Source organism: Acanthochromis polyacanthus, chromosome 12 (assembly GCF_021347895.1).
Source record: "Acanthochromis polyacanthus isolate Apoly-LR-REF ecotype Palm Island chromosome 12, KAUST_Apoly_ChrSc, whole genome shotgun sequence".
NCBI lineage: Eukaryota > Metazoa > Chordata > Actinopteri > Pomacentridae > Acanthochromis > Acanthochromis polyacanthus.
The window spans coordinates 30,934,709-30,960,652 of NC_067124.1; the positions used below are offsets into that span (position 1 = coordinate 30,934,709).

Consider the following 25,944-nt stretch of genomic DNA (forward strand, 5'->3'; position numbering starts at 1 on the left):
ATACTGAGGTTTCAGTGTTATCTTCAGTGGATATGAATGTCGAAACAAAGCCTAATCAACAGGACGGGAAACCATGAAAAGTGTTGTTGGGGACAATTTTACAAAACTTGTGCTTTCTTAAATAACTACGTGCTCTGAACACGGAATGACTTGGAGGAAGAAAATTTTTGAAATATGGTTTCTGAAAGCATGGCTTGGAATGTAATGGAACACATAGAACAGTGTCATAGAATTAATATATAAAAAGTCTGTTAAGCTTCAGTGTACCGCCGGCGGTACACTTACTAATTTGCATAGGAATTTCAAGAATGTCCGACGGCTGCAAACACGATTATACAAACACTATACGCCGATGGAAAGCTTAGATTCTCATGAATCCGCCGGTATAAACCACTTTCAGATGCGATTACCACAGCGGGTGAGAAAAACACATTTGTCCGACAAAAACAATATTCATCCATCCATTCTCTATACACGGCTTCAACGCACACAGCGCGACTCACATTTCCGGGTTTATTATTACACACAAAAAAAAGATTCCACAAAAAACAGCCATAATCCAACCTTTTACATCCAGATGACACAAGCCAGTAAACTATTTTATCCAAAACATGTCCTGAAGTCAGTATAAAATCCCCGAATCGGTCATTTTCAAGGAAATGCACCTCGCGATGCCTGTCCAATATTCCCCGTATTTTTCGTAATTTTTTTTATTTAAAAATAGAATATTAGCGATTTTTTGTACTGAAAACGGCTGGAATTGACTGAAGCTTAAAGGGTTAATGTAATGGTGACATTAATATTGCACATGCAAAAAATATATACATGTCAACAATTTAATTCCTTATCTGCTTTCAAAGTGTACACAAGAAAAAACAACTATTAAATGCACACCAGTATCCCACTGATTCTTTTCCAGATTTTGGTCATATTAAGCATATTGTGTTAGCACGGAACACAGAGAAATCTGGTCATTCATTTCCCCGTATACAAGATAAATATGAGTATTCTGGTTACTGATTACTGCATGCTGTTTGTGCAGACACCTGTAATGTTCACAACACAAACCGGTAATTTAATCTGACGTTCCTGTAACTGTCATCCTAACCTTCAATTAATCCGACTGAGGCTTTGGAAATGAGGTCACTTTAGCTTACAGCAGGTTTTGCACTGTCAAATGCCAACATCACGTTGCAGTTTTTGCTCATTCATCTTATTGCCTGCAATGGGATACGAGACCACTGTCAGGCTGTCACCACGTAGTACAAAGAGGTGGTGGATGAAGATATACAGACATGACTGGTGGGAAATGGAGTTCAATGATCCTGAGTAGAGAGAATATTACTGTGTAAGTGTGGCATCCTTTAACTAGTTCAACAGCGGCCATTACACCTGCAACATGGTGGTGACCTGTTAATCACAGAGCATGCCTGCACTAAAATATAGTGTTTTATAGTCATTTTTCTTAAAAGGGAGGCATAATTTAGAAAGTGAGCATCATGGTGTATTAACATAGTCTTGAAAGTAGCAATTGAGACCATACATCTTTTAGGAAAATGTTTGATGAGGTAACAAATCAAATGAGAAGTTCGGTTGTTTTCTCATTTACTTCATGCAATCTGACTTCTTTTGCAACTAGAAGTGCTGCCTGCCCCTGCTGGCTGTTAGAAATATTGCAGGTTTTATGCACTTCTGTATTAATTTAAATTTTCAGATCTGAAAGATTTTAATGTTTAAGGGTCTACTACATAAAAGCCTTCCAGACGTATACATGCTACAGCATAATCAGGTTTTCAAAACTGAGATAAGAGGTCATGCAAGATTACGAAATTGGGATATGATATTTACATACACACAAATACATGCTCATGCACTGTATTGCACTTTCAAAGATCTGTATGTCCCTTCAGCATGTTTCCACTGTCTAATTTCCCTCCAGAAGGGAACTTCAGTGAAGCTCCAGTCAACATACCCTGAACAAGCTCATTGCATCCTGTCATAACAAGCTTGCATCTGAATACAAACCCCCTTAGAGAGACATTTTCATAAGCTTGACAAATTAAGAGCATGAAATAAACTGGCAGAAGAAAACTCTCTCAGCAGGCAGTGTTGACATTTTTGCTTCTATATTGCTTAATCATCGGGAAAACAGATCTAACCATCATATTAGTTCATCAGCCACGTAACAAAGCAGATTTCAGTCATTTGTGGCTTTTGCTTCTCCATTGTCAATTCTTCACCTTTCTCGAAGCTCCTAACATTTACAGCTATGACTGTATAGTAATTATTTATGGACGAATGAATTAAGAGTGAATTTGGATTTACACTCTGTGCAATATTGTAGATTACCGTGAGCTAGAAAGCTACAAAAGTACAGAAGAGAGTTTCCTGAGTGTAAATTTTTACAGCACACAAGGACAGCTTTAAGCACTACTAGCAGCTTTTTTAATGTGAGGCATTTAATCATTTGGGGAGGAACAAAAACAGTGTCCACACACGCCTGGAGTGTAATACGGCTCTGAGCAATAAGTGAGTTATACTGAAGATAACTTTCACTTCTCCCTGCTAAGTCTACATGTCTCACTTGTCTCTGTGTTTTTTCTGTCTACACTTCTCTTTGTGTCTGTCTGTCATCTCTACTTTTTTCTCTGCTCTCCTTCACCTGTTTTCTGTTTGCGTGTGATGGTGCTTTGCTGAGCAGTGACAGATCCTGCTGGGTTTTCCTGCTTTTCACATGAGGTGTCTTCATATGGTAATCCCTTCATAAAGGACACACATGCCCACGCACACTCCTCTTATTCACTTGTCAGCCTGTCTAAATGGAGACGAACGCTTCCTCTGGTCAGCCAGTTCTCTGCATCTGTTCCCTCTTTGAACATTGTCATGTTCTCCAAAAGAATGACGAAAAAACAGCAGCGAGAACAAAAAGGAACTGAGAATGATGGGCAGCTACTCGTTGACATTTTGAGAATTGAGATAAAGAAAGACAGACAGAGAGTTAGTGGGCTGCTGTTGGATTGTTTTCAGCTGAAATCCACAGAGTCCAAGCAGTGGAACTACACAACAACAGAAAAACTGTCTATAAAGACTTTGCTTGAACTTCATTAATTTTCAAGTTCATTCCATTTGTAAAGCAGATGTCTTCGAATTTAACAAAACAATGCATCCACGTTTCCATTTCCATCAGCCATGTTGAAGTAAATACAGCTCCTGAACAGTGGAGCTTATTCAAAGCACATGAAGACAAAAGGACTATTTATTATTCAGCAGGTTGTTGTTTTTATTTCATGTCGGCTAATGCTGATACTCGGTGCCAAGGTGTTCTGCAATGTGAGTTAGTCATTTACTGGGCCTGCTGAGGCCAAATCAATGTCATTATTTATTCAGTGAAGGCATTTGCATCACTATTTATTCCATAATTTTCTTTTTCTCAAAATACTTGCTCCTCTCAAGTGAGCGGAAAATTGTCTTCTGTTGGAGGAATGTCATCAAAATTTGCCATTTCCATTTGGTCGGAGTAATTTGATGCAACATCATTTACATAAAAACATTCGGGCATAATCCCAGTGATTGAGGTAAATGTGAAACGTCTTTGTCAGAAAATCAGTAGGGAGGAGAAATAATATTGTCTCTGGTGGTTTAATCGGAGATCATCAGGGAAAATTCATAAAAAAAAAAAAAAAAGACAAACTAAAACAACTATCACAGATGTTGCCTTTTGCAGTGTGTTTGTAGGGATCTTTTATGCTATTAACTGTGGACACATAAAAGGAATTTTGCCAGAGATACTACATTTATTAAAATTTGGCAAAAAGGACTGTGGTTAATAATAAACCATCTGCTTATTCTGCTTATTTAATGTATAAGACTTATGACAAATTTATGATTAAACTTATGACAAAAGTCTACTGTCACTTTATCATTGGAGGCCACAGAGATTTCTTAAAGTGTGATGAAATCTGCAGTTTCACTCTCACTCTGCACGCTCCACTGGCTTAAGAAATAAAATAAAATGGGCGTAGAAAAAGCAGTGGAGAGTGGGAGGGTTATCACCACATTCACTCACCACAGCACTGCTGATAGATCAAGAGAAAGTAACTGGAAAACCACTCAGCAGGCTCTACAACTTGGCGGGAAAAAAAACACCAAAATATGGTAGATTTTCCTTTTCGTTGTTTGGATTTGTCTCGGTAAACGTAATGTGAAATGTAAACGTGAGCACTGTGGGACATTAATATCAATGTTGAAATGGTTGTAATGTTAATGGACTACACTTGTTTACATACACAACTGTTCAAAAGTTTGGGGTCACCCAGACAATTTCATATTTTACATGAAAACTCACACTTTCATTCATGTGCTAACATAATTACACATCTTTCAACAACATCAGCTAACACAATGTAGCATTAGGACACAGGAGTGATGGTTGCTGCAAATGTTTCTCTCTACCCCTATGTAGATATTCCATTAAAAATCAGCCGTTTCCAGCTAGAATAGTTATTTACCACATTAACAATATCTAGACTGAATTTCTGAGTTCATTTAATTTTATCTTCATTGAAAAAAAACAACTGCTTTTCTTTCAAAAAGAAGGACATTTCTAAGTGACCACAAATGTTTAAACAGTAATGTATATTGCATTGGCATAACTAAAAAAAAAAAAAAAATACTCCTTTTTTCACAATAGTGTCAGTGTGTTGTCTTTCAAGAGTTTTTGTCCGACTAGTGTTGAAAAGAGTGTTCCACAAGGTTCTACCATAGAACCTCTTCTTTTTTCCTAACTTTATGAACGGCCTGTATCAAATATACTAAAATTGCTAAAGGACTACAGTTAGAAAAGTCCTCTACCATGATGTTTGCTACAGCCAGTCACAATGCTTCAATTTGAGTATTATTTTATACAATAGTCACAAATTGAGAAATTTGTTAAATTCAAATATCTTGGACTTTGGCGTGACCCCAAACTCTCCCTTCAGCCCTTTATAAAGAAAAACTTTATTGCCAAATTACCATTTCAAGCTATAAAAAGCATAATTTCTCAGTTTGATATCACTTATTATTGATTATGACAATGTCTATCAAAACACTTCTGATATGTTCCGTACGCTTCTTAATGTTGTATTCAATTATTTATGTAGATTTGTCTGTCAGGATCATCTTGTGCATGAATCTCCAAATTGGTTGCAGCCTATATCCAGACAGCAATTTATTTGGGCAATCATCTACTTAGACATCCCTTTTACTTTGTCCCTAGAATTTTCACTGAGGTCAAACGCATGTCATTTCAATACAAAGCACCTTCCTGTGAATAATCTTTCTCAGTTTCTGACATCTATTATTACCTCTTTCCATTACTTTAGGTCATTTTTATTTTCTCACTCTGAGGCAACCTGTTCATGCTTTTCATTTCAATATTTTGTTTATTTCACTACAAATAATCTTCTATTTCAGTTGGTCTTTAAGTTGATGCACTTAATGTATTATCTTGGTCTTTGCAGCTCATTTTTATTCAACAGTAACTGTTGTCTGAGACTGTGGGTGGGATATGATGAGTAAGCGATCTGTATTTTTGTATTTGTACTGGATGTTTATGCAGTGTTGTGTTAGCACATGTTGTATTTGTGTTTTTTGGACGCCCCTGAAAATGAGATAACACATCTTAGGGAGGCATCCTTTCAATAAATTCTAGATTTTGACAAACAGCACAAAGTTCTCACACATTTCTGGAACTGCAGCCAGAAAAATGTAGTAATTGTTATTCATTGACTATGGCTGTCCATCAGTCAGACAGACACTGCCAAGAAATGTAGAATGAGGAACTTTTTCTCCAGGGTCACTTCCAGACAAAAGTTTGGTCTATGAGTAAAGCTAAACTAAAGTTAACAACGTTCCCCGTTCAGAGTAGTAGTGAAATCTTTATTCCAGACTCAAAATGGTCCATAAAATTACATACAAATACAAATTAAAATAAAAAAAAACAAAAAAAAAAACCCAGTAACAAAACAAAGAAAAAAAACAAAAAACACTACACATGTAAACTATACAAACACTCTCTCCAGTGTCTCCAGAGCACAGAAGTGTACCGGACACTGCTCTGCCCAGGTTTGACAAAGGCTTGAATAACTTTATTGTCAGAATCCATGAGTCGCTTAATGAACTTAAAAATAAAATTTCTAATAACAACATTCAGTGTTCTGACATTATTTTGCACAAACAACTGGCTCGCACTGGTCCACCGAGAGACCTTCATAAAAAGCCTAAAGGCATCATTGTATGCCACATGCAACTTTTTAAATTTGGCTTTAGTGTAGCCAACACTAAAGCCTAGTGTAGCTTTAGTGTAGCTTTAGTAGCTCAACACTGGTTTTAGTAGACAACACCACATCACCTCAATCCTGGCTTCCCTCCACTGTCTCCCTGTGCACTTTAGGACTGATTTTAAGATTTTATTGATCACTTTTAATGTACATCTGGGTCTGGCCCCAAGCTATATAGCAGAAATGTGGGCCCCATATCAGGCAGCTTGCGGCCTTATATCGTCACAAGGGACCTTTCTAGTTGTTCCAAAATCAAGACTAAAACCTAAAAGTGACCATACTTTTAACATCAAGGTCCTGTTGGCTCTAGAACAACCTGTCTGAGGAGATAAGATTCTCAGAATCAGTGATTTCTTCTAAATCAAGCTCATATTCATAGAAAGTTAGCTTTATTGTTCAGCATTAATATGTCTTTCGCTCTTATTTATTTGCATTCAGTGATTGACAGTGACATGATGCATTTTGTATTTTTGCATCAGTTTCTTTGTTTCACCTTCATTTTCATGTAACCCCAATGCTGCCTTGCTTTATTTTGCTTTACTATTGTAATGTTGCCTTCTGGACATCTTGTGTTTCCTGCATCAGTCATTCACTCTTTAAACCATTGCTTAAGTGCTACGTGTATAAATCTATTATTATTATTATTATTATAACTCATTCAGTTATTTTCAGCATGCAGATTTTAAAAAACTGACCTTATGGAAGCTGCCATGGAAGATCTTTTTTATTTCTGTTCCTTCAAAGGTGACGGTCTGGAAGTCTCCTTTGTAGTCATAGTTGAAGAATGTCAACGTCTTTCCAGAGTCTATGGGAAGACAGAGCTGTTGGTGAGGAATAAGAGAAACGACTGATGTTCTCATACAGCAAAAACTGGACGTGGACACAATGGTCTCCTGCTATTACACCCCAGTAATTTCTTGGGCTGCACAACATTAGCAACAAATATACATTGCATAGAAAACTCAAGATTATTTTTTGAGAAAGATTTTTTTTTGTCAGACATGACTGACTAATAAATCTGACGACTGCATATTACTGTGGACAATTAGTTTAATAATATGAATAATATTAATATTAATAATATCATCTCTGCAGGATAAAACCTGAAAAAAGTTAACAGATCCCTGGAAAGAAAAGTCCATCACTATTGCTAATTCCCAAAACCCATTGTTCAGCTGCTAAGACTGAGTAGAAAAAAAATGGAACTCCTTTTGTTCTTGAAGACATTTCACCTCTCATCCAACAGGCTTCTTTCGTTGGAACTCACTGACGGGGAGATCAAGATTATCAATCCCCCAAATGACGTAACTGTCTGCTCATTAACAAAACTTTCTGGGGAAGGAGCTTTAGACTGCATTCTAAGTACATAGTAAGAGGTGTAATGTCCTTACTTTCTCTCTAAAATCATCTGTGTTCCTTGCTAAGAATGTGATGATAATTGTTGTCTTTAAAGGAGTGTCCCTTATTTAGATGCAGGTAGACTGCGGAGTCTTGCCCTGAGGAATTGCCTCTCCTGTCCTATGCTATGTGTAGCGGTTGTTTAGTCTCCCTAATGTAAAAGTCTGTGCATTCCTTCTTACATTGGACAGCATATACAGCTAAGCTTGTGTTTACGTTTTATCTTCAGCTTGTGTTCTGGAGTTGTGCTGAGTCTACAGTCCTCTAGTCTGTTTATTGCACTTCTGGTTAGATGCCAAATTGTACATGTGTAATGACAATAAAGTTGAATGTAATGTAATTTAAAAGACAAAAACATACATATACTGGTTGTACCAACAATAATAGCTTTTCTTTTTATTACAGATATGCTACTTATTAGAGTAACCACATATACTTAATAACGCAAACACAAATTACTATTCAATATTTCCACTCTTTTTCTTACTAAGTACCAGAATCATCTGGGAAACCAGAGCAGACAAATTATTTTTCCCCTGCAGCTACTCCATGGGGACCCCAAAATCATCAAGACCAGATGGTAACACGCTCTCTGCAGCAGGTCGGGGGTCTGCCCTGGGTGTCCTCCAAGTCGATGATGTCCGAAACGCCTCTGAAGGTTGACACCTGGGGTGACTTCACCTAGTGTGCAGAACTTCTGTGATATCACTTATCAAAGTCTAACACAAACATTTAAACTACATGACTGCAGCTACTGCAGAATGGTGACTTTTATTATCATCTTTCCATCTGTATTGACTTAAAATTGACTTTATATCAAACTGGGATCTTTGGGTGTGAAGTCTAAACCATTGCAGGCCCAACTGCTGTGGATCTGAGGTTATGGTTCTCTCCTATAGTAGTCACCAGTCTGATTCAGAGAGGGTTAAAAAAAAAAAATAGTCTCAATAGTCACTCAGTTTGAAATGGAAGCTAAAGATGTTGGTTTTTAAAAGATGCATACAGCAAAGTGGATCAAAACGTAGTTAATGTAGCAGCCAGCTGTAATTAGTGATATCTCTGCAGACTCACTTCAAAAATCCACTGCATTTTGAACTCTGTTTATTTGAAGGAAAAGCAGGAGCTGCAGCGCACACCTGCTATTCGAGTGTGTTAAAAGTGTTTGTTATGAGGCGAGGTGAGACAAGTCAAAAGGCAAAGAAGCAAAAACGTAAGTGATTCAAACTCACTGTCGAGGATTAGTCCCACCAATGGCTCGTTGTCCTTGTTGAGGATTTCCCACAAGGCAAAGGGCTCCTGTGGGGTCTCAGGAAGCAGGCGGAGCATCATAGAAATGGTGTAGTCGGAGGGTAACCCTTCAGGGTGCAGGTACCTGGAACATAAGTGAAAGGAAAAGCATATTTATTAGTAAGAAGAAGTCAAAAACAAACCACACAAGCTCTGTAAAATAATTAGGCGTTCATACATACCAGTTAATGCAACATGAATTTATACATAAATTCTTGTGTTTGGAAGAAAAGATTTTTGCTTAAGTCCTGGTTCATTCATCTGTTGGTCAAGTATGAGAGGAGCTGTTGCTTCCTGCGACTCCACCTATTGTCTGCAACATTTTATCATTATAGGAGTGTGTTCATCAAGTGTTTTTTCCAGAACACAGCATATTTTTTCCAATTGTTTGCAATGGGAGCACTGCAGATTCATACTATAATAAAAGTGCTACCAGCAAGACAATTACAGTTAAAAGACAATCTGTGCATCTCGCACACTGATCATTGCACATTTCCTGTTTTGCTGAAAAATGCACATCCTGGAAAAACACCAAACTCGCCACTGTACGCCAAGTCATCCAATCACAGCGGAGGAGGAGAAGGACAAATACAATACCAACCAAATGTCACATTCTGCTTGTACAAATACAGTACTACAGCTAAACAACAAAGAACGAAAAGTTGATACTGCTTTTCTCTGCGTATTTATGTCTGTACCAGATGACATCCCCTAATTCGGCATGGGTCTATCAGATAAATTGCAGTCAGGTTCCATTGATCAGTGCTTGCAATTTCTTTTGCGGATATTCTCTATTATTAGAACCAACATTTTAACAAATAGATATGTCTGTTTGTGTGTCTACCAGTAGTTAAATTCTCTGACGAAAATCTGAAGTCACGCCTTTGGCCACAGATAGCCAAAGGCCCACTGAGAATATTGCTCTGAATGTGCATCAGAGAACAACTTTTAGCTCATCCAAATGGCTTCAAACTTGACACTGCACTTCCTCGGGTCCCCAACAATACAGCCGCCAAGTGTGAACTAGGTCAGATAAACGGTTTTTGAGAAAGGTGAAGAGCAGACACACACACACACTTTCACACACACTAAGTTTTAGTTGTGCCCTAAAGGCATGTATCCACGAGGTGTCTTTTAAAAGTGCCATTGTCTCTTTTCAGCTGTTGTGAATGCTTTTAGAGTGCTTTCATCTGCCACAGACTGACTTTGAGTGTCAGCCTCTTTTTGATCACAGAGCCTTGCCTTTTTTTGTACGGTTGCCTTCGAGCGCTTCAGGTTTAAATCGTCTCGGCTTCAACTTTTCTGAGCGTTTGACAATGTCTTTTTTCACAAGCCGCACAATCACAGAACAGGAAGCTGAAGTTAACGGGGGCCTATTATGCTCATTTCAGCTCTGTATTTTTAATCTGGAACACCACTAGAATAACTTTGCATGAGTCGCAGTTCAAAGAAATCCTTATTTACCTCATACTGCCTGTTATCCGGTTCTTTGGTTGAGCCTGTATTAGCTCAATGCTCTTTAAGGACCCCACTACAAGACCCATTTTCCTCTGACTGGCTTGCTTATGAAAGCAGCCATTTACCTCATTGTTTGAACCTCTTGCCACCTTGAATGTGAACTCTTTCTGTACAGAACAATTCTACACTTGAACATCCCTGCTATAGTGCAGTGCAAGAGAGGCATTAAGGCTTCTAACCTGCACTCGGAAGCACCTGGTCTTTCAGTCATTTCCTTCAAACATCTCCTAACACCCATGAATTATTGTCTTCATGGTCTAAATCGGAAAAATTAAACCCTCTTAAAAAACACAAAGCAAACTCATACCGAAACCTGACCTTAGACGTCTTTCCCTTGCATTTTATTAATTACCAGCTGGGCTCAGTTTAATCAAACTAAGCACTATGATCGTTCCCATTTTTGTTTCCTGTTTCCGAAAATTAAAAGTTAAATGAAATTCAAAAAATATACTGTATGCAGTGTGTATCTATAATTGGAAAGCAGAGAATTAATCACAGCCTGATGATTTTGCAGTGGCCTCTGTGTTGCTGTGGGCTGCTTGGACAAGCTAAATTACTGAAAAAAACCTAACTATTTATTACACTAGAAATAAATTGCAGAAGAGTATGCCCCGTTGCTGTTACAAAATCTAATGGCAACACATGCAGTGAGTGGTAATCACAGCACGCATCTGTAGTAAACCTTTTGAATACATGACCGAATACTCCAACTCTTGATGAATGTTTTTCAAGTATTTTTAGACATTTATATTTTTTCTATTAATTTGGGAAAACACTGCACTCTGAACATTGTATATTATGTACAATTTGTGCAATATAGAGAATAATCTGTGCAATATTAATACTTTTCAGTATTTCTATGCAAGAAAGACGCTGTGCAACACCGCTGACGACATTTCTATAACTAGTCCTTATGTATATTTAGGTTTATTTTTATTTCTGCACTACATTTTTTGAAATGTTGGCACTGTCTTTGCTGCTTGAACACTGCATATTTCCCCACTGTAAGATTAATAAAGGGTTACCTCACCATCTCATCTCAGCATTTGAGTGCTTCAGCGGAAAGCAAACAGGCTTCTTCTTTGGTTTTTATTCATCTCTCATGATTTTTGTTTTTTTTTGTTCAGTTCTGACTGACTGACGGGGAATTTATTTATTTATATCCCAAATTACATTGTTTATGGCATGTTATGACTTCTGTGATTCAAGCCGTGAGTAGTTGTGTGACTGCCTGAGGAGGATTCATGGACTCCCTCCTCTGTTTAAACTATTGTTCAGGTGTTTTCTACTGAAGCGCTCAGTATCACCATGACCTGGATGACTGAGAATCTACATAAACAAAATAATTTGGCTTGAGGCCCTAAAAAAGGATTAAAACTGTCAGTGTGTTTTCGTATTAAATGGCAGCAGAAAATCTATGAATTATAGTAATTATAATAATTGCTATTATTATTCATGATGTATTACTGCAATTGTTGTCGGCATTGGGGGCAAATGCTGCTCATAGGATATACAGGTCAAGTGTATCGTGCCCCAGATGTTATGAGTGACGCTTACATCCTTGTATGCCAAAAGATAATCAAAGCAAAGATTTAGAGACGTTTGCTTTCACATTTGTGCTTCTCTATTAGCCAAAAAGTTCAGTTATTTTCATTGGCACTGCTGCTGAACAGTTTAAGGATCCAGTGTGTGCTGCTGGCTGATGATTCAAAGTTCTCTGGTTGGACATTGTCCCGCTGACCACTGACTGCTACCATTAACCAAGTCCAGGAGGAAGGGAGAGGCACTTAGCAAGCAAACACAGATGGCTAAATTGGAGAATACGCTAAAAATAAATGGTTGAAAGACTGAAGAAAGCATGCTTTGTATAAAAGGATGTGTGTCTTTGCGATAATGTGAGATGAGGTGTAGAAGAAATGATGACTGATGACTGATACTGTGTGCTAGACTTCAAGAAATATCTGTGGATGAACAGCTGTATTACTGTATATTTTAAAACAAATTATGTACAGTATGTAACTAACACTAATATTTACATTTATTTACATTTTTGACAAAAATCTAAAGAAGTTGAAAAAATTGTGCTCATATCTGTGTAAGTGTTAGGAGAGACTAGAAGGAATTTGCACACTTGGAATAATTCAGAGAATAAAGAAAGCATTTCCATTAAATTTTAGTCCGTTTTTTTAAAGAGATACATGAACGTCATGAAAAAAGTTTTTTACAGATTTGTTTGCGATTTTTTACTGTATTATTACTTTAAATACATCACTAACTTAAAGAAAGTTACGTCTTTAGCGCTTTAAATATAATTTTGACATGTTTTTTTTATTTGAAATTACAGCAGGTGAAGGATAAATTACCATAAAGCTACCTATTTTTTAAAGTAGACAAAATCCATGCAATGAGCTGCCACCACATTTCAGATATTTTATTAGAACATTTGCAGTTTTTATTTTGTAAAAGACAAATGTCTGGCATTTTATTGTGGGTACACTCATAAAATACCCTATTTTTCTTGACAGATACATCATTAAATCACAAAATGTTTTTTTTTAAATTATAGGTTTACCATTAAATAACAGCAAAAATGTTGACAGTTTTTTTTTAACTGGACACCACTGAAAAGTAGAGTATGTTCTGTTTCTCACAATAGATACAATAAAAATAAGCTATGAAAATTGAAAGTTTACTTGTTTTTTTTGTTCCCTTTTTTTTTTAACCACCAATGATATACAGTGAATCTACCTCGCCTGTGGACTATGCACAGGACAAAGTCTAATGAGCAGTCATCACTTTTTAACTTATTTTACAGATTCACGTCTTAGTGTGTACCCCCAGAATGCGCGCATTGCATATATTTTTGATTACAGCATGATTTATAAATGAATGTGTCTGTAATGATGACTCTTTGGACCAAATCCTCTTTATTTATAACCCTGTATATTTGCAATTTAGTCTCAGATGTCTCTTGCAGATTAGATCTTGATCTTTATGACACCTGAATGAAAAAAAATATCCCTGAACAAACTGTCACCTGCAGCTCCGCTAATCATGAGGGACAAGCTGAGCTTTATTTATGCTGTCAGCCAAGAACATGAACATGAAAAAGTAATTTGATCAGTGGATTCTTGGCTGCTTTGAGATTGCGGTTTGCCTTGATTACAGTATTCTGATATAGAAAAGGAAAAACACATCATTAAGAACTGCTAAATTGTGCATTCAGCTGTGATAGAGAGGAGGATAACTGGCAGTGGGAGCAATAAGAGCAGGAGCTGAACAAATGGAGACTTATTTAAGCACATGAATCTGGACAAGTCCAGTTCCTCACCAGATGATGCTATGATGCATAATTTTACTATATGCCAACTGAAGCCGAAAATCTGGAAAATAAACTTGCAAACAGAAATTGCTGTAGCTTGTTCTGTGTTTTTAGACTCGACCGGTCCTTACTCACTTGGTGGGCTGTGACACCAGGGCGTCCCGGTGTAACCGGTAACAAGGGAAGCTGTTGAATGAACCGGGCTCCAGGGAAACTCCAGGTATGGTGCTGTACTCCTTCTCCACCAGGCCGAACTTCTCCATCATACGGAAACCTGCGGCAGAATCATTCTCATGAATAGCATCCCTCTCAATATAATCATCAGCTGTTTTTTTTTGTTTTTTTTTTGCCTCATACATAAAACAGGGGCAGTTTAACGCATCATGTGATCTGAAATGATGGTGTGCAGCTGCTTCAGTCAACAGGTTTGCTTTCATGGAGAGCAACAAGGGATATAAAAATTTATGATGGTGAAAAAGCACTGCTCCTGCAGATAATGCAAGACAAGAATGCCGTTTACATATTTATTTTACTGATCAATGCAGCTGCTTATTTCTAACTGGCAGGTGCACATTAAACTTCAAACTTCAGATGTATAAACATGACATTGTATTGAAGTGCATTTAGGTCTGACACTGTCTCATAATGCAGGATACCAGTTTTATTTTTGGCTAAATGAAAGTGAAATTAATGTTACTCAGTGAATATTTGTTGTAATAAATACCAGTAGAATAATCAATGTGCTATCAGCGGCAGTACCAGCATGTAAATGGACATAAAAAACAGCATTATACAGTTTCTGCATCACCAGCTGAATACATGCTGGGTTCCCATAGTAACATGATGCATACAGTGTAAGATACTGTAACTACACGGCTTCATTCAGTGATTTTAATTATATACAGCTCAACAGGTTTGCAAATAAAATATATTTCCTCAGCTGAGAATCTGTATTGCTCAGAAAGAATCGGTAAACAATCTAGTTAAAGGGAGACACTTCTTACAGCTGATTCACATTCAAAACGCTGCAGCATCAGTTACCATGGTGATCTAGCAGGTTAAAAGAAAACCACCTTTGTGATGCTAAAAACTTTGACACTAATCTTGCTTCGTCATAGAGCCCTCTGGAGTATCATTATGTTGCTGCTGTCATTATAATTGACTTGTCTAGAGGATTAGTGCAGTGGATGGACCTTATATGGGTCCTGTCATTTGAACCTCTTACCTGCCATCGTGTTCCCGCTCATCAAAACAGAAGGACAAGCTGAAAGACAGAAGAACTCTATTAGATTATTAACTTTCAAATAAATCCCTTATTCCTTCCTGTCCTTCTCCAAACATTCTCCAAAAGTCTTCTTTTGCCCTCTTTTCCTCTGTCTGTATCCCTGTCTGACTAACTCATTTTCCTCCTGGTCTCTTACTCCCCTCTCTCTGTTTTAAACATGAGCTGGTGTTACTCACTGGCAGTGGCAGCCTCGCACACAAACGTAATGAGCTGCTCTTCTATTTTCTTCACGGCGTCCAGATCATCCACAAAGAAGACATGTCTCTCGCTGGGTTTGCTAGCGATGTTCACCAGCTCGCCGTAGTCTGCGTCCGCAAAGCCGATCGCAAAGATGATGTAGCCTGGAAGTGGAGTTAAATGAGACGATTCATTAACGTCAGTGGGATGGATTCGATCGTCTAACATAACACATTGAGTTATGGGTTTACAACTTGAGGCAAACGGTTCACAAAGCATCAAAGAATTGTCTGCTATCTTCCATGTAATAAACCATTTTCTTAAGCAAATATTTTACTTGTGTGTTTGGTAAATAAGATACCCACCTTCCATCTGCATCTCCTTGGACACTTTGTTGACATCATCTTGCGACCGTCCGTCAGTGAGAACAACCAGGACTTTAGGAACTCCTCTTCTGGCTCCGGCCTCTGAGGTGAAAATCGATTCCTTCACATGCTTGATGGCTCGACCTAATAAAAGACAAAATAGCCCAATTATCACAGTATGTTTGCATGTTTAACCACGTATGTCACCATGTGATGTTTTAGATTTTTTTCTTGATTTTCATTCAAGGCAAAAAACTGCACTAATCACAGAAAACATGTTTAACTTGCCTCAGCTGTTTCCACAATCAACAGCCTCATTCAGGATCAGCCACACCAGCACAGAATTGATCACCATCGACCTCCGTACAATTCACGTTGGTTAGATTTCTGTTTGACTTGATACGAACTCGCACTAATGTTACAATGACAAAGGCAACAACATTTCAGTGCCACAGTTGCTCTTCATCAATGGCACGACTTCAGGGCATGGTACTTTGAAATACATTGAAATGTATTCATTTAGAACTGTGTTAATGTTTGAAGCAGTCAATAAGTTACTTCTTGATGAATAACTCTTCAAAAGCAACACTGGAAACCATGAATCAAGAAGAAATTTTAAATTTAAAAAGCCATTTGCTTGAACCACCAAGAAGAGTTGATATTTAAGAGAATGATTTCAAAATGAGCACAACTATAATGTGTATACTATAATATGTTGTTGGGGTTTCTAAAGATGAATAAAAGTATAAGGTTTGACGCAAACAAGAAATGATAAGATTTGAGATGGACAAATGTGTAGCATTTAGGAGTTAAGTTAAATAAAACTAAAACAAATAAATACATAATAAACTTTTTTAAAATTAAAATAAAAAAAAAAATGATGTGAAACATCTGCCTCTTACCAGATCTAACAGCTGATTGGTTTAGATGGTGACTCCACAATATGACATTTGATAGAAACACTTTTGTTGAATTAGAGACATTTTTAGAAATGTTATTGCTACACACATTACAAATTGCGTACAATAAATCACAGTTGGAATATTTTGTATATTAAGACAAGACTGATTTAAATCTTGAAGTGTTTAATAAACATCTTGTGCTAAACGGGATGTGAAGATTCTTAAAATAACATCTGTGATAATAAGAGATGTAAAGTCCTGACAGTCTAAATATCTGGCAGATCAATAATGAAAGCTTTTGTCTTCTATTTCTTTCCTCTATACTTGACTATTAATGTTTTTGGGTTGATTCATGTAGTTTGAGAGGAACAGGTCTGTTCAGCTGATTTATATTCAAGATGCTGATTTACAGGAGAATTCATGTAAAACTGAGGCTGAACCATGAACAGAGATCACAGATCACTTGACCAGCATTTTAACATACTATTCTGTTCTAATTAAAACGATAGGAGACATACATACAACTAGCATGTAATATTTTAATAAACTGGAGTGTTTCTGTAACTTGCTGCTGGAAACAATCTGTCTTTACAGTTTTCTGCTCTTGTCCACGTCTCAAACAAGTCTATTCACTCACAGCTTTGTCGACAGTAAAGACCTCTCCTGCTCCTATCATATTCATGCTGGTATACAACATGGACATTAAGACCCGACCCGTCACTGTTAGTCTGCTGATTATGCTCATTGCTAAGCCGATCGCTGACCCAGCTCCCTCCGTTTGTGGTTACGTCTTGTTGATTCAACCTTGCTGATTTAATGTTTGTGCATGATTTTTAAGAGGGGATTAAATTCTCCCCTGAATCCTCGCTGCTGCTTGGATTTCTTGATAGCCCTCTGAAACAACACAGGCTTTTCCATCAAATCTTACTGTACAACCATAGTCATTTTCTTCCCACAAGTGTCTCTGAATGAACTATAACTCTTAGAGAAATAATTTTGTAGCCTCTGCATGGTGTAGTGAAATTAACCAATGTCTTCGAGGAAAAAACACGGAGCAGAACGGCACGCTTGGGAACACAGCCAGAACTAATTTAACACATACATTCCTAGTATATAGTCAGTTCAAAAATGCAGAGTGCATAAAGCCTTTGCTCACCATTTCTAACACTTCTGATGTGAGACTTCATGTCGTCATTGCTGCAACATTTCGGAGCAGAGGAATATTCCAGTCAGTTAATGTTGCATTTTCTTTCCCAAGTTAAGCTAAATGCTGAAAACTGCTGTCAAACCAGCCTTACTGAAAGCACAAATGTCTCCACTAATCATCTAAAACCCTCTTCTCTGCCTCTATCATGAATGCGTGTGACCTTTGTTGCAATTTTAACATACTCACTAATTAAGAAAACATGTATTCTTTATTATTCCATTGACATTAATAAACTACAATACTGAGCCCATTATTATTACACGACAATGATCGACCAGAAAGCTCCTGAAATCACATTTAGGCTGAGAACCTATTAGCATTTTAAAAATGTCAGAAAACAATCGAGCTCCTATGTATTTTAATGAGACCTAAACACAGAGAGATGAGACAAACACGGAGATGTCACAATCCAGTTTGTCAAAAAAGTGAAACTTGCATGAACTTTGACAGCGTGCGGGTTGATCACCTGCTAATGGACTTAATCAGTCAATAAAATCTGTCCAGACAGCTTTAAAAGGTTTCAAGACCCACCCATAACAAAGCGGCTGAGGTGGTTTCGACCTGTCAGTGGATTTAATGATGCTTTATGTGCATCATTGTGCTTTTCAAACAGTACTTGAAGTTCTGTAGAATGAAACTCAAAACAGTCAGTTCATTAGTGAGGTAACATCAAATCTGTACAAAGGACTAAACTCAATTATATTTTTTCCTTTATTTCTATTGATATATTTACTTGTGGATTTGCTCTTACTGCTGCTGTTGAGCAGGGTGAAACTGACTGTGGAGACATGAACTCTGACTGGAGGAAGGACTACTTGGTCATAATTACACAAAGTCTAAGTCACTGAAAATAGCAGGAGAAACTGAACTCCAGAGTGCTCTTAGACATAAAACAGTGTTATGTAAATAGGATGGGAAAAATACCATTTAATCTACAGAAAACATGTAATCAGATAACCAACACATTTTGTAAAAAGGGCGATTATTAGCAGAATTAGAGTTGCAAAATTTATTTTAAACGGGCTAACAAATTACAAACTACTATGCCAGGTTTACCAATTGTCAAGGATTTTTTGCTTGAGACACCCACTATTTAGTCTGTCTGACAAAATGAACCAACACTGGTCAATAAACAGCACAGAGAACACAAATGACAAAATTCATGCGTTTTTACCTAATGGAGGTTTGCACACAAATCTTCAACATTGGTAGTTTTGCCTCGTTTCATTTGTTCTGTAATTTGTACCACAGACAGAAACATTAAGATTGCAACTTGACTGCAATAGAAACAGAAAATGTAACTAGTCAATTAGAGTCACTATTATTAAATGTTAAATTAAGCTTTAAGAAGAGCTCGAGTTTCATTTGTTGCTTCCAACTGTTTGTAGCATTCTTTCCTCTGAGTTTACTAAATATCACAATCAGCAGACATTAGCAGGTTATTAATCATTATTTATCTAGGGTATTATTGCAGTTTGGGACCTCCTGGATGAACACTTTCTCATAATATAGCAAACATCTCTTCACCTGACTTATTTAAAAGGGTCAGTTCACCCAAACAGCCATTAAATCAAATAACTTTACCAACTGTGTCACCAATATACTTGAAGTGAATCCCTGGATTAGTTGGGTTTTCCAAAGTAAGTCCTAATTTTTATGTTTACATTAGTAAGGTTCATGAACATTACATGAACTGTTGTAGGGTCTTAACCATAATATCATCACTATTGTCACCTTAAATTCAAATATTAAATAATACTGTTGGGTCCCATCTTATTATTTATACCTATTAGGTAAATTGGCAATCTTATGTATACTGGAAAGCAGATTGGCTCAACGCCTGTTATTTTACATGCTATATAAATAATGACTTGGAATGCCTTATTACAAATAAATTAACACAAGAACATTATATAACCTCCAACAGATAAATGACACCCCTACACCAACTTCTTAGAATCTCACTCCAACTGGAAGCTAAAAGTTTGTAACCCACATTGCAAAATAAACTTAATGGCTCCTGAAAACCTCTTGCTGTTGTGTTTTGTGGTTGTTATAAATTTGAAAGTGTAAAATGAAAAATGCTTTGATATGAAGACATTAAATTCTGTCATTCTAAATGTTCTGCTGTTGAGCAAGAATGAACACGAGATCCTTTATGCACTCCCAGGAACTGAAGGCTCGGCTTTTTACGTTTATTTTTGATGCCATTGTCATCACAGCAATAGTATCATTAGCTTTAATTATATAACCACAAGTCAGAGCTACGCGCAGATTTTAAGCCTGAGAGAAATTCAAAGACGGTAGAAACTTTACGGGCGATTTGAAACCAGTAAACAAGGATAAGGTGCTTTACTGTGTTTTCATGCCACCTGCTTGTGCTTCAGTGCAGCCTAAGCTCAGCCAGTGTTTACATCTGTTTGCTTCTCTGGGCTCACATAAACTGCATTTTAATACGACCAAATTCCCAATAAAGCTGTTCTCATTTACATATTTCTCTGTTTCTCAGACGGCAGAGCAGAAAACAAGTAGAAATCAGTGACTACATGTTAAACGGCAATCACTTCAGAGCCATTTCTTAAATTGTGTCTCTGAACCGCTAAAGGAAAAGCTTTATCACAGCTGTCTGACAAACCTCACAGCAAATTAGTTAAAAACAACAGCTGTGCTATTAGTTTGGTGATTTTTTTTTTAAGTAAAAGATCACACAAGCAGAAAGAAGCGATAGAAAGTTCAGACCTCTCACTCATTTATGTCTACGTCAGCAGGTATGTACTCAACGGTGTCAATCACAGACAGAGAATCTTATTCCTGAATTGGTTGTAGACGGCAGCAGACATTTAAAGCTACAGACACCGAAGCAGTTTATTTAGAACAGGACTTAAACCAGGAGTTGCACAATCATGATAAAATTAACCATCTTTGAAGTATTTCGAGCTAAAAAAAATTGAAAGGGACTGATTGAGATTTTCATTAATTTGCTGGAAATGTGCACAACATGGGACCTTCAGTAAACACGATCTTATCCAAATTCATTTTCTGCTGTCTAAATTTAAATATTTAGTATTGAATGTAAACTAGTTGCATTACTTTAGTGCTGTGATACTTGGATTAGAATACAGGCAATTAGTAATTGCATTTGAATACATTATTAAAGTGACTCTCCCCACCTTGGTGTTCTGTCTGGCCTTAATTGATCTAAATTTTACTACCAATACCTCTGATCATTCCACACAGGTAGGTCACTTCTATTTAATGCCAGTATTTGCATATTGTCCATCATACTTTGCATTAATTGTTCCTATAGCTGCACTCATCATCTCCACCTGACCTTTTTATAATTAAACAGACAACGGCCACCATTTATCCTCTCATGTCCTTCTGTCCTTTTACACTTTCTCCTCTCACTTCTCTGAGTTATTACAAGCTGCTGACTATCAGGAAACTTTGTATTACAAACAAAACCAACAGATTAAGCAGTAAATGACCCATAAGTTGGCCAACCACTTGCTTTATATACAAAATTGTGCGGTATAAACGGGTCGATATGTGTATCGTGTCTCTGCCCAAATCAAAGCAAAACTCTCAGACCAAATCATCACTACCTCTTTTGGGGGTTTTTTCCCCCCTGAGCTGTCAGTGATGACAAATGATGGAGCGGTTGGCCTGGAAAGTGTTGTGATGTCAGATATCTGCCAGTGCTACATCTGTTTCTACACTGTCCTCTGATCGTGATGGGCGAGACTGGAATTATAGCAGCATGAAGTGACACACAGGACAGAGCAGGGAAGAGGGGCAACGAGAGAGAGGAGGGGCTCTGTGGATGATGGATGGCGGAGGTGGAGAAGAGGAAGAAGAACAAAGAGGAGAAGGATGGCGTTGGGAGGACGAGAGCAAGTGAAAATGGAAAACAAAACCGAAACATGTCAGGGCAGTTCGGGTTCAGAAGCCCATCATCAATCAGCGATCCATCACCTCCTGAGTGTGGGAAGTAACCCATGTCAATTTGGATTTGTTCTCGCGTCTGGCAGGTTACCGGCTTTGTCGATCAAGACAGCAGACAGCGCGAGGAAAAAAATGTTTAAATTATCTCCCTTGTTTCAGCATCCGAAGACCTCGGTGCTAAAAGAATAAAAACTTTCCTCAGTGTCGTTCTTTTGTGGCTGCAGGTGAAATCTGTCGAGACTAAGATTTCTTCTGAATAAGAAATGCCTTTTCAGTCAGGCTTTTGATTGATTTGATAGATTTCATTTGTCACTCTTCTTATACCTAATTTTAATTACTGATTTATCTATTCACTTAGTTAGGGGCTCGGGCTTCGACACGAGCCACTCTCCTCTCCATTGCAAAGCAATGGGAGGAGAGTGGCTCGTGGCGAAGCCACGAGCCACTATTGTTCTCCTGTGAAAAAGGCGTTTATTAGGGGCTCGGGCTTCGACACGAGCCACTCTCCTCTCCATTGCAAAGCAATGGGAGGAGAGTGGCTCGTGGCGAAGCCACGAGCCACTATTGTTCTCCTGCTGCGTTTATTATTAGGGGCTCGGGGCTGCAGTATGCAGCCCGAGCCACTATTGTTCTCCTGTTGCGTTTATTATTAGGGGCTCGGGCTTCGACACGAGCCACTCTCCTCTCCATTGCAAAGCAATGGGAGGAGAGTGGCTCGTGGCGAAGCCACGAGCCACTATTGTTCTCCTGCTGCGTTTATTAGGGGCTCGGGCTTCGACACGAGCCACTCTCCTCTCCATTGCAAAGCAATGGGAGGAGAGTGGCTCGTGGCGAAGCCACGAGCCACTATTGTTCTCCTGTGAAAAAAGCGTTTATTATTATTATCTTTTATTCACGTTTCCGCCGTTTTTCGGTCGCTAACTAGTCCTAGGGCTTTGAGAGAACCAAAACAAATTATATATCAAAACGTGCGGCTTCATCGGGAATCCCGGGCTATGACTTTTCTAAGAAATTTGTCATTTTTTCGCAGAATTATTCGCAAAAAACTGCGAAAAAAGTCCCATAGGAAATGAATGGGGAGCGAAAAAAATCGGCTCAAAAAATCCACTTTTTTCCAAACGCCACTGCTTCGCCATACGTTCACCTAGAAACTTCATTTAACCATCAAAACGCAGTGATTTTTCTTGTCTCCGCAGGAATGTATTTTATGTCAGGCTGAGATTTATAGTTTTTCGTCAGTGAGTCCTCAAAAAAGTGAAAATTCTCAAAATCTGCTCTGGTTAGAGTGCGGCATGTCAGTTGGTAGAGTGGAGGAAAGGAGAAAAATCCGCCTGAAAATTTCACGATCGCATCGCCCTCATGACCAAACGATAAATGTTAGGAGAATGAAATTTGGTCAGTTTGTAGACAATTTTCCTGGGATTCAAATGAATCCAAGTTTGAAGACCTAGCTCTTTCTGAAGGGAAATGGCAGGCAGCAGTTTAGACCAAAGTCGCACCGTTCTCCCCATTAGAACCAATGTAAACTGAATCATCTGGCTCATGGAGGGACAGTGTTTTTTAAATCGCTGTAACTCGGTCATTTCTCTCAATATTTGGAAAATAATCATATCTATGGATAGCCACAGCCTTCCTCTCGCTCACGGTCATTTTAGTTTTCAGCTCGCATTAACGGTTCGCCCACAATTAGCGCCAGAACGAGACGTTGCGCGGTGCTGCTGAGAAGCACTTTTCTGCTGTCTGTGGCAGGCACCGTTGCTATGGGGGCCCATAGCAACCGCCCTTACACACGCGCAGGCATGCTCGCACGCACACACACAGACTCATTGGTGTGCCACACCCACCTTCACACCCAATACCTCCACAGGAGCTGCATTTCAGCCTGAAAATCAGTTAAACCTCTCAACTTCACACAGCCATTTTTGCAGGGGTGTCAAACTCAGTTCCAACACACCTGATTCAAATGATCAGGCTCGTTATCAGGCTTCTGCTGTGCTTGATGATGAGCTGATAATTTGAATCAGGTGTGTTGGAAGAGGGAAACATCTAAAACATAGAGGATAGTGGACCTCCAGGAACAGAGTTTGACACCCCTGCTTTAGAGTAACTCCAATCCAAATGTTGACCAGGTGAGATCTTCCTGTCTTTCCCTTTCAAAATAAAAGCACAGCACAATTTCAAAATAAAAGCCTGCAATGGGCCCGAAAACACCAGTTAAACCTCTCAGCTTCACACAGCCTTTACAATAACTCCAGTCCAAATTTTGACCAGGTGAGATCTTCAAATCTCTGCCTTTCGAAATAAAAGCACAGCACAATTTTAAAATAAAAGCCTGTGACGGACTGGAAACGCCAGTTAAACCTCTCAGCTTCACTCAGCCTTTAGAGTAACTCCAATCCTCTATGTTTTAGATGTTTCCCTGTTCCAAATCACCTGATTCAAATGATCAGGCTTGTTATAATGCTTCTGCAGAGCTTCATGATAAGCTCATCATTTGAATCAGGTGTGTTGGAAGAGGTAAACATCTAAAACAGAGAGGATAGTGGACCTCCAGGAACTGAGTTTGACACCCCTGGTTTGGGGTAACTCCAATCCAAATTTTGACAGGGTGAAATCTACCTGTCTTTGCCTTTCAAAATAAAAGCAGAGCACAATTTCAAAATAAAAGCCTGCGACACACTGGAAATGCCAGTTAAACCTCTCAGCTTCACACAGCCTTTACTCCAATCCAAATTTTAACCAGGTCTGATCTTCATGTCTCTGCCTTTCAAAATAAAAGCACAGCACAATTTCAAAATAAAAGCCTGCAACAGACCAAAAAATGCCAGTTAAACCTCTCAGCTTCACACAGCCTTTAGAGTAACTCCAATTCAAATTTTGACCAGGTCAGATCTTCTTGCCTCTCCTGCGCTGCTCAGGACATGCACCCATCCCGAGCCCCTCCCACGATTTCCGCGAGCGGGAATTGTCTAGTCTTTTATTATTAACGTTTCCGCCGTTTTTCGGTCGCTAACTCGTCCTAGGGCTTTGAGAAAACCAAAACAAATTATATATCAAAACGTGCGGCTTCATCGGGAATCCCGGGCTATGACTTTTCTAAGAAATTCGTCATTTTATCGCAGAATTATTCGCAAAAAACTGCAAAAAAAGTCCCATAGGAAATGAATGGGGACCGAAAAAAATCGGCTCAAAAAATACACTTTTTTCCAAACGCCACTGCTTCGCCATACGTTCACCTAGAAACTTCATTTAACCATCAAAACGTAGTGATTTTTCTTGTCTCCGCAGGAATGTATTTTATGTCTGGCTGAGATTTAAAGTTTTTGATCAGTGAGTACTCAAAAAAGTGAAAATTTTCAAAATCTGCTCTGGTTAGAGTGCGGCATGTCAGTTGGTAGAGTGGAGGAGAGGTGAAAAATCCGCTTGAAAATTTCCCGATCGCATCGCCCTCACGACCAAACGATAGGAGTTAGGAAAATGAAATTTGGTCAGATTGCAGACAATTTTCCTGGGATTCAAATGAATCCAAGTTTGAAGACCTTGCTCTTTCTGAAGTGAAATGGCAGGCAGCAGTTTAGACCAAAGTCGCACCGTTCTCTCCATAAGAACCAATGTAAACTGAATCATCTGCCTCACGGAGGGACAGTGTTTTTTAAATCGCTGTAACTCGGTCATTTCTCACAATATTTGGAAAATAATTACATTTATGGTTAGCCACAGCCTTCCTCTCGCTCACGGTCATTTCGGTTTTCAGCTCGCATTCACGGTTAGCCCACAATTAGCGCCAGAACGAGACGTTGCGCGCTGCTGCTGAGAAACACTTTTCTGCTGTCTGTGGCAGGCACCGTTGCTATGGGGGCCCATAGCAACCGCCCTTACACACGCGCAGGCATGGTCTGACGCACACACACAGACTCATTGGATGGCCACACCCACCTTCACACCCAATACCTCCACAGGAGCTGCATTTTAGCCTGAAAATCACTGAAACCTCTCAGCTTCACACAGCCTTTACAGCAGGGGTGTCAAACTCAGTTCCAACACACCTGATTCAAATGATCAGGCTCGTTATCAGGCTTCTGCTGAGCTTAATGATGGCTAATCATTTGAATCAGGTGTGTTGTAAGATTGAAACATCTGGAACATAGAGGATAGTGGACCTCCAGGAACTGAGTTAGATACCTCTGCTTTAGAGTAACTCCAATCCAAATTTTGACC

The 25,944-nt window shown here is 38.5% G+C and overlaps 1 protein-coding gene across 3 annotated transcripts in view; it reads right to left on the reverse strand.

Annotated features, from left to right (window-relative positions):
* Positions 1–25,944, reverse strand: part of col14a1a (collagen, type XIV, alpha 1a) — a 221,085-nt gene that overhangs the window by 75,836 nt on the left and 119,305 nt on the right. For all 3 annotated transcript variants that reach the window (XM_051956908.1, XM_051956909.1, XM_022194221.2), the window contains exons 28-33: positions 15,673–15,816; positions 15,307–15,471; positions 15,071–15,109; positions 13,981–14,119; positions 8,948–9,090; positions 7,016–7,125 (exon numbers count right to left, since the gene is read on the reverse strand). In XM_051956908.1, coding sequence (XP_051812868.1) covers positions 7,016–7,125; positions 8,948–9,090; positions 13,981–14,119; positions 15,071–15,109; positions 15,307–15,471; positions 15,673–15,816 — 740 coding nt within the window. The remainder of the gene's footprint in view (positions 1–7,015; positions 7,126–8,947; positions 9,091–13,980; positions 14,120–15,070; positions 15,110–15,306; positions 15,472–15,672; positions 15,817–25,944) is intronic.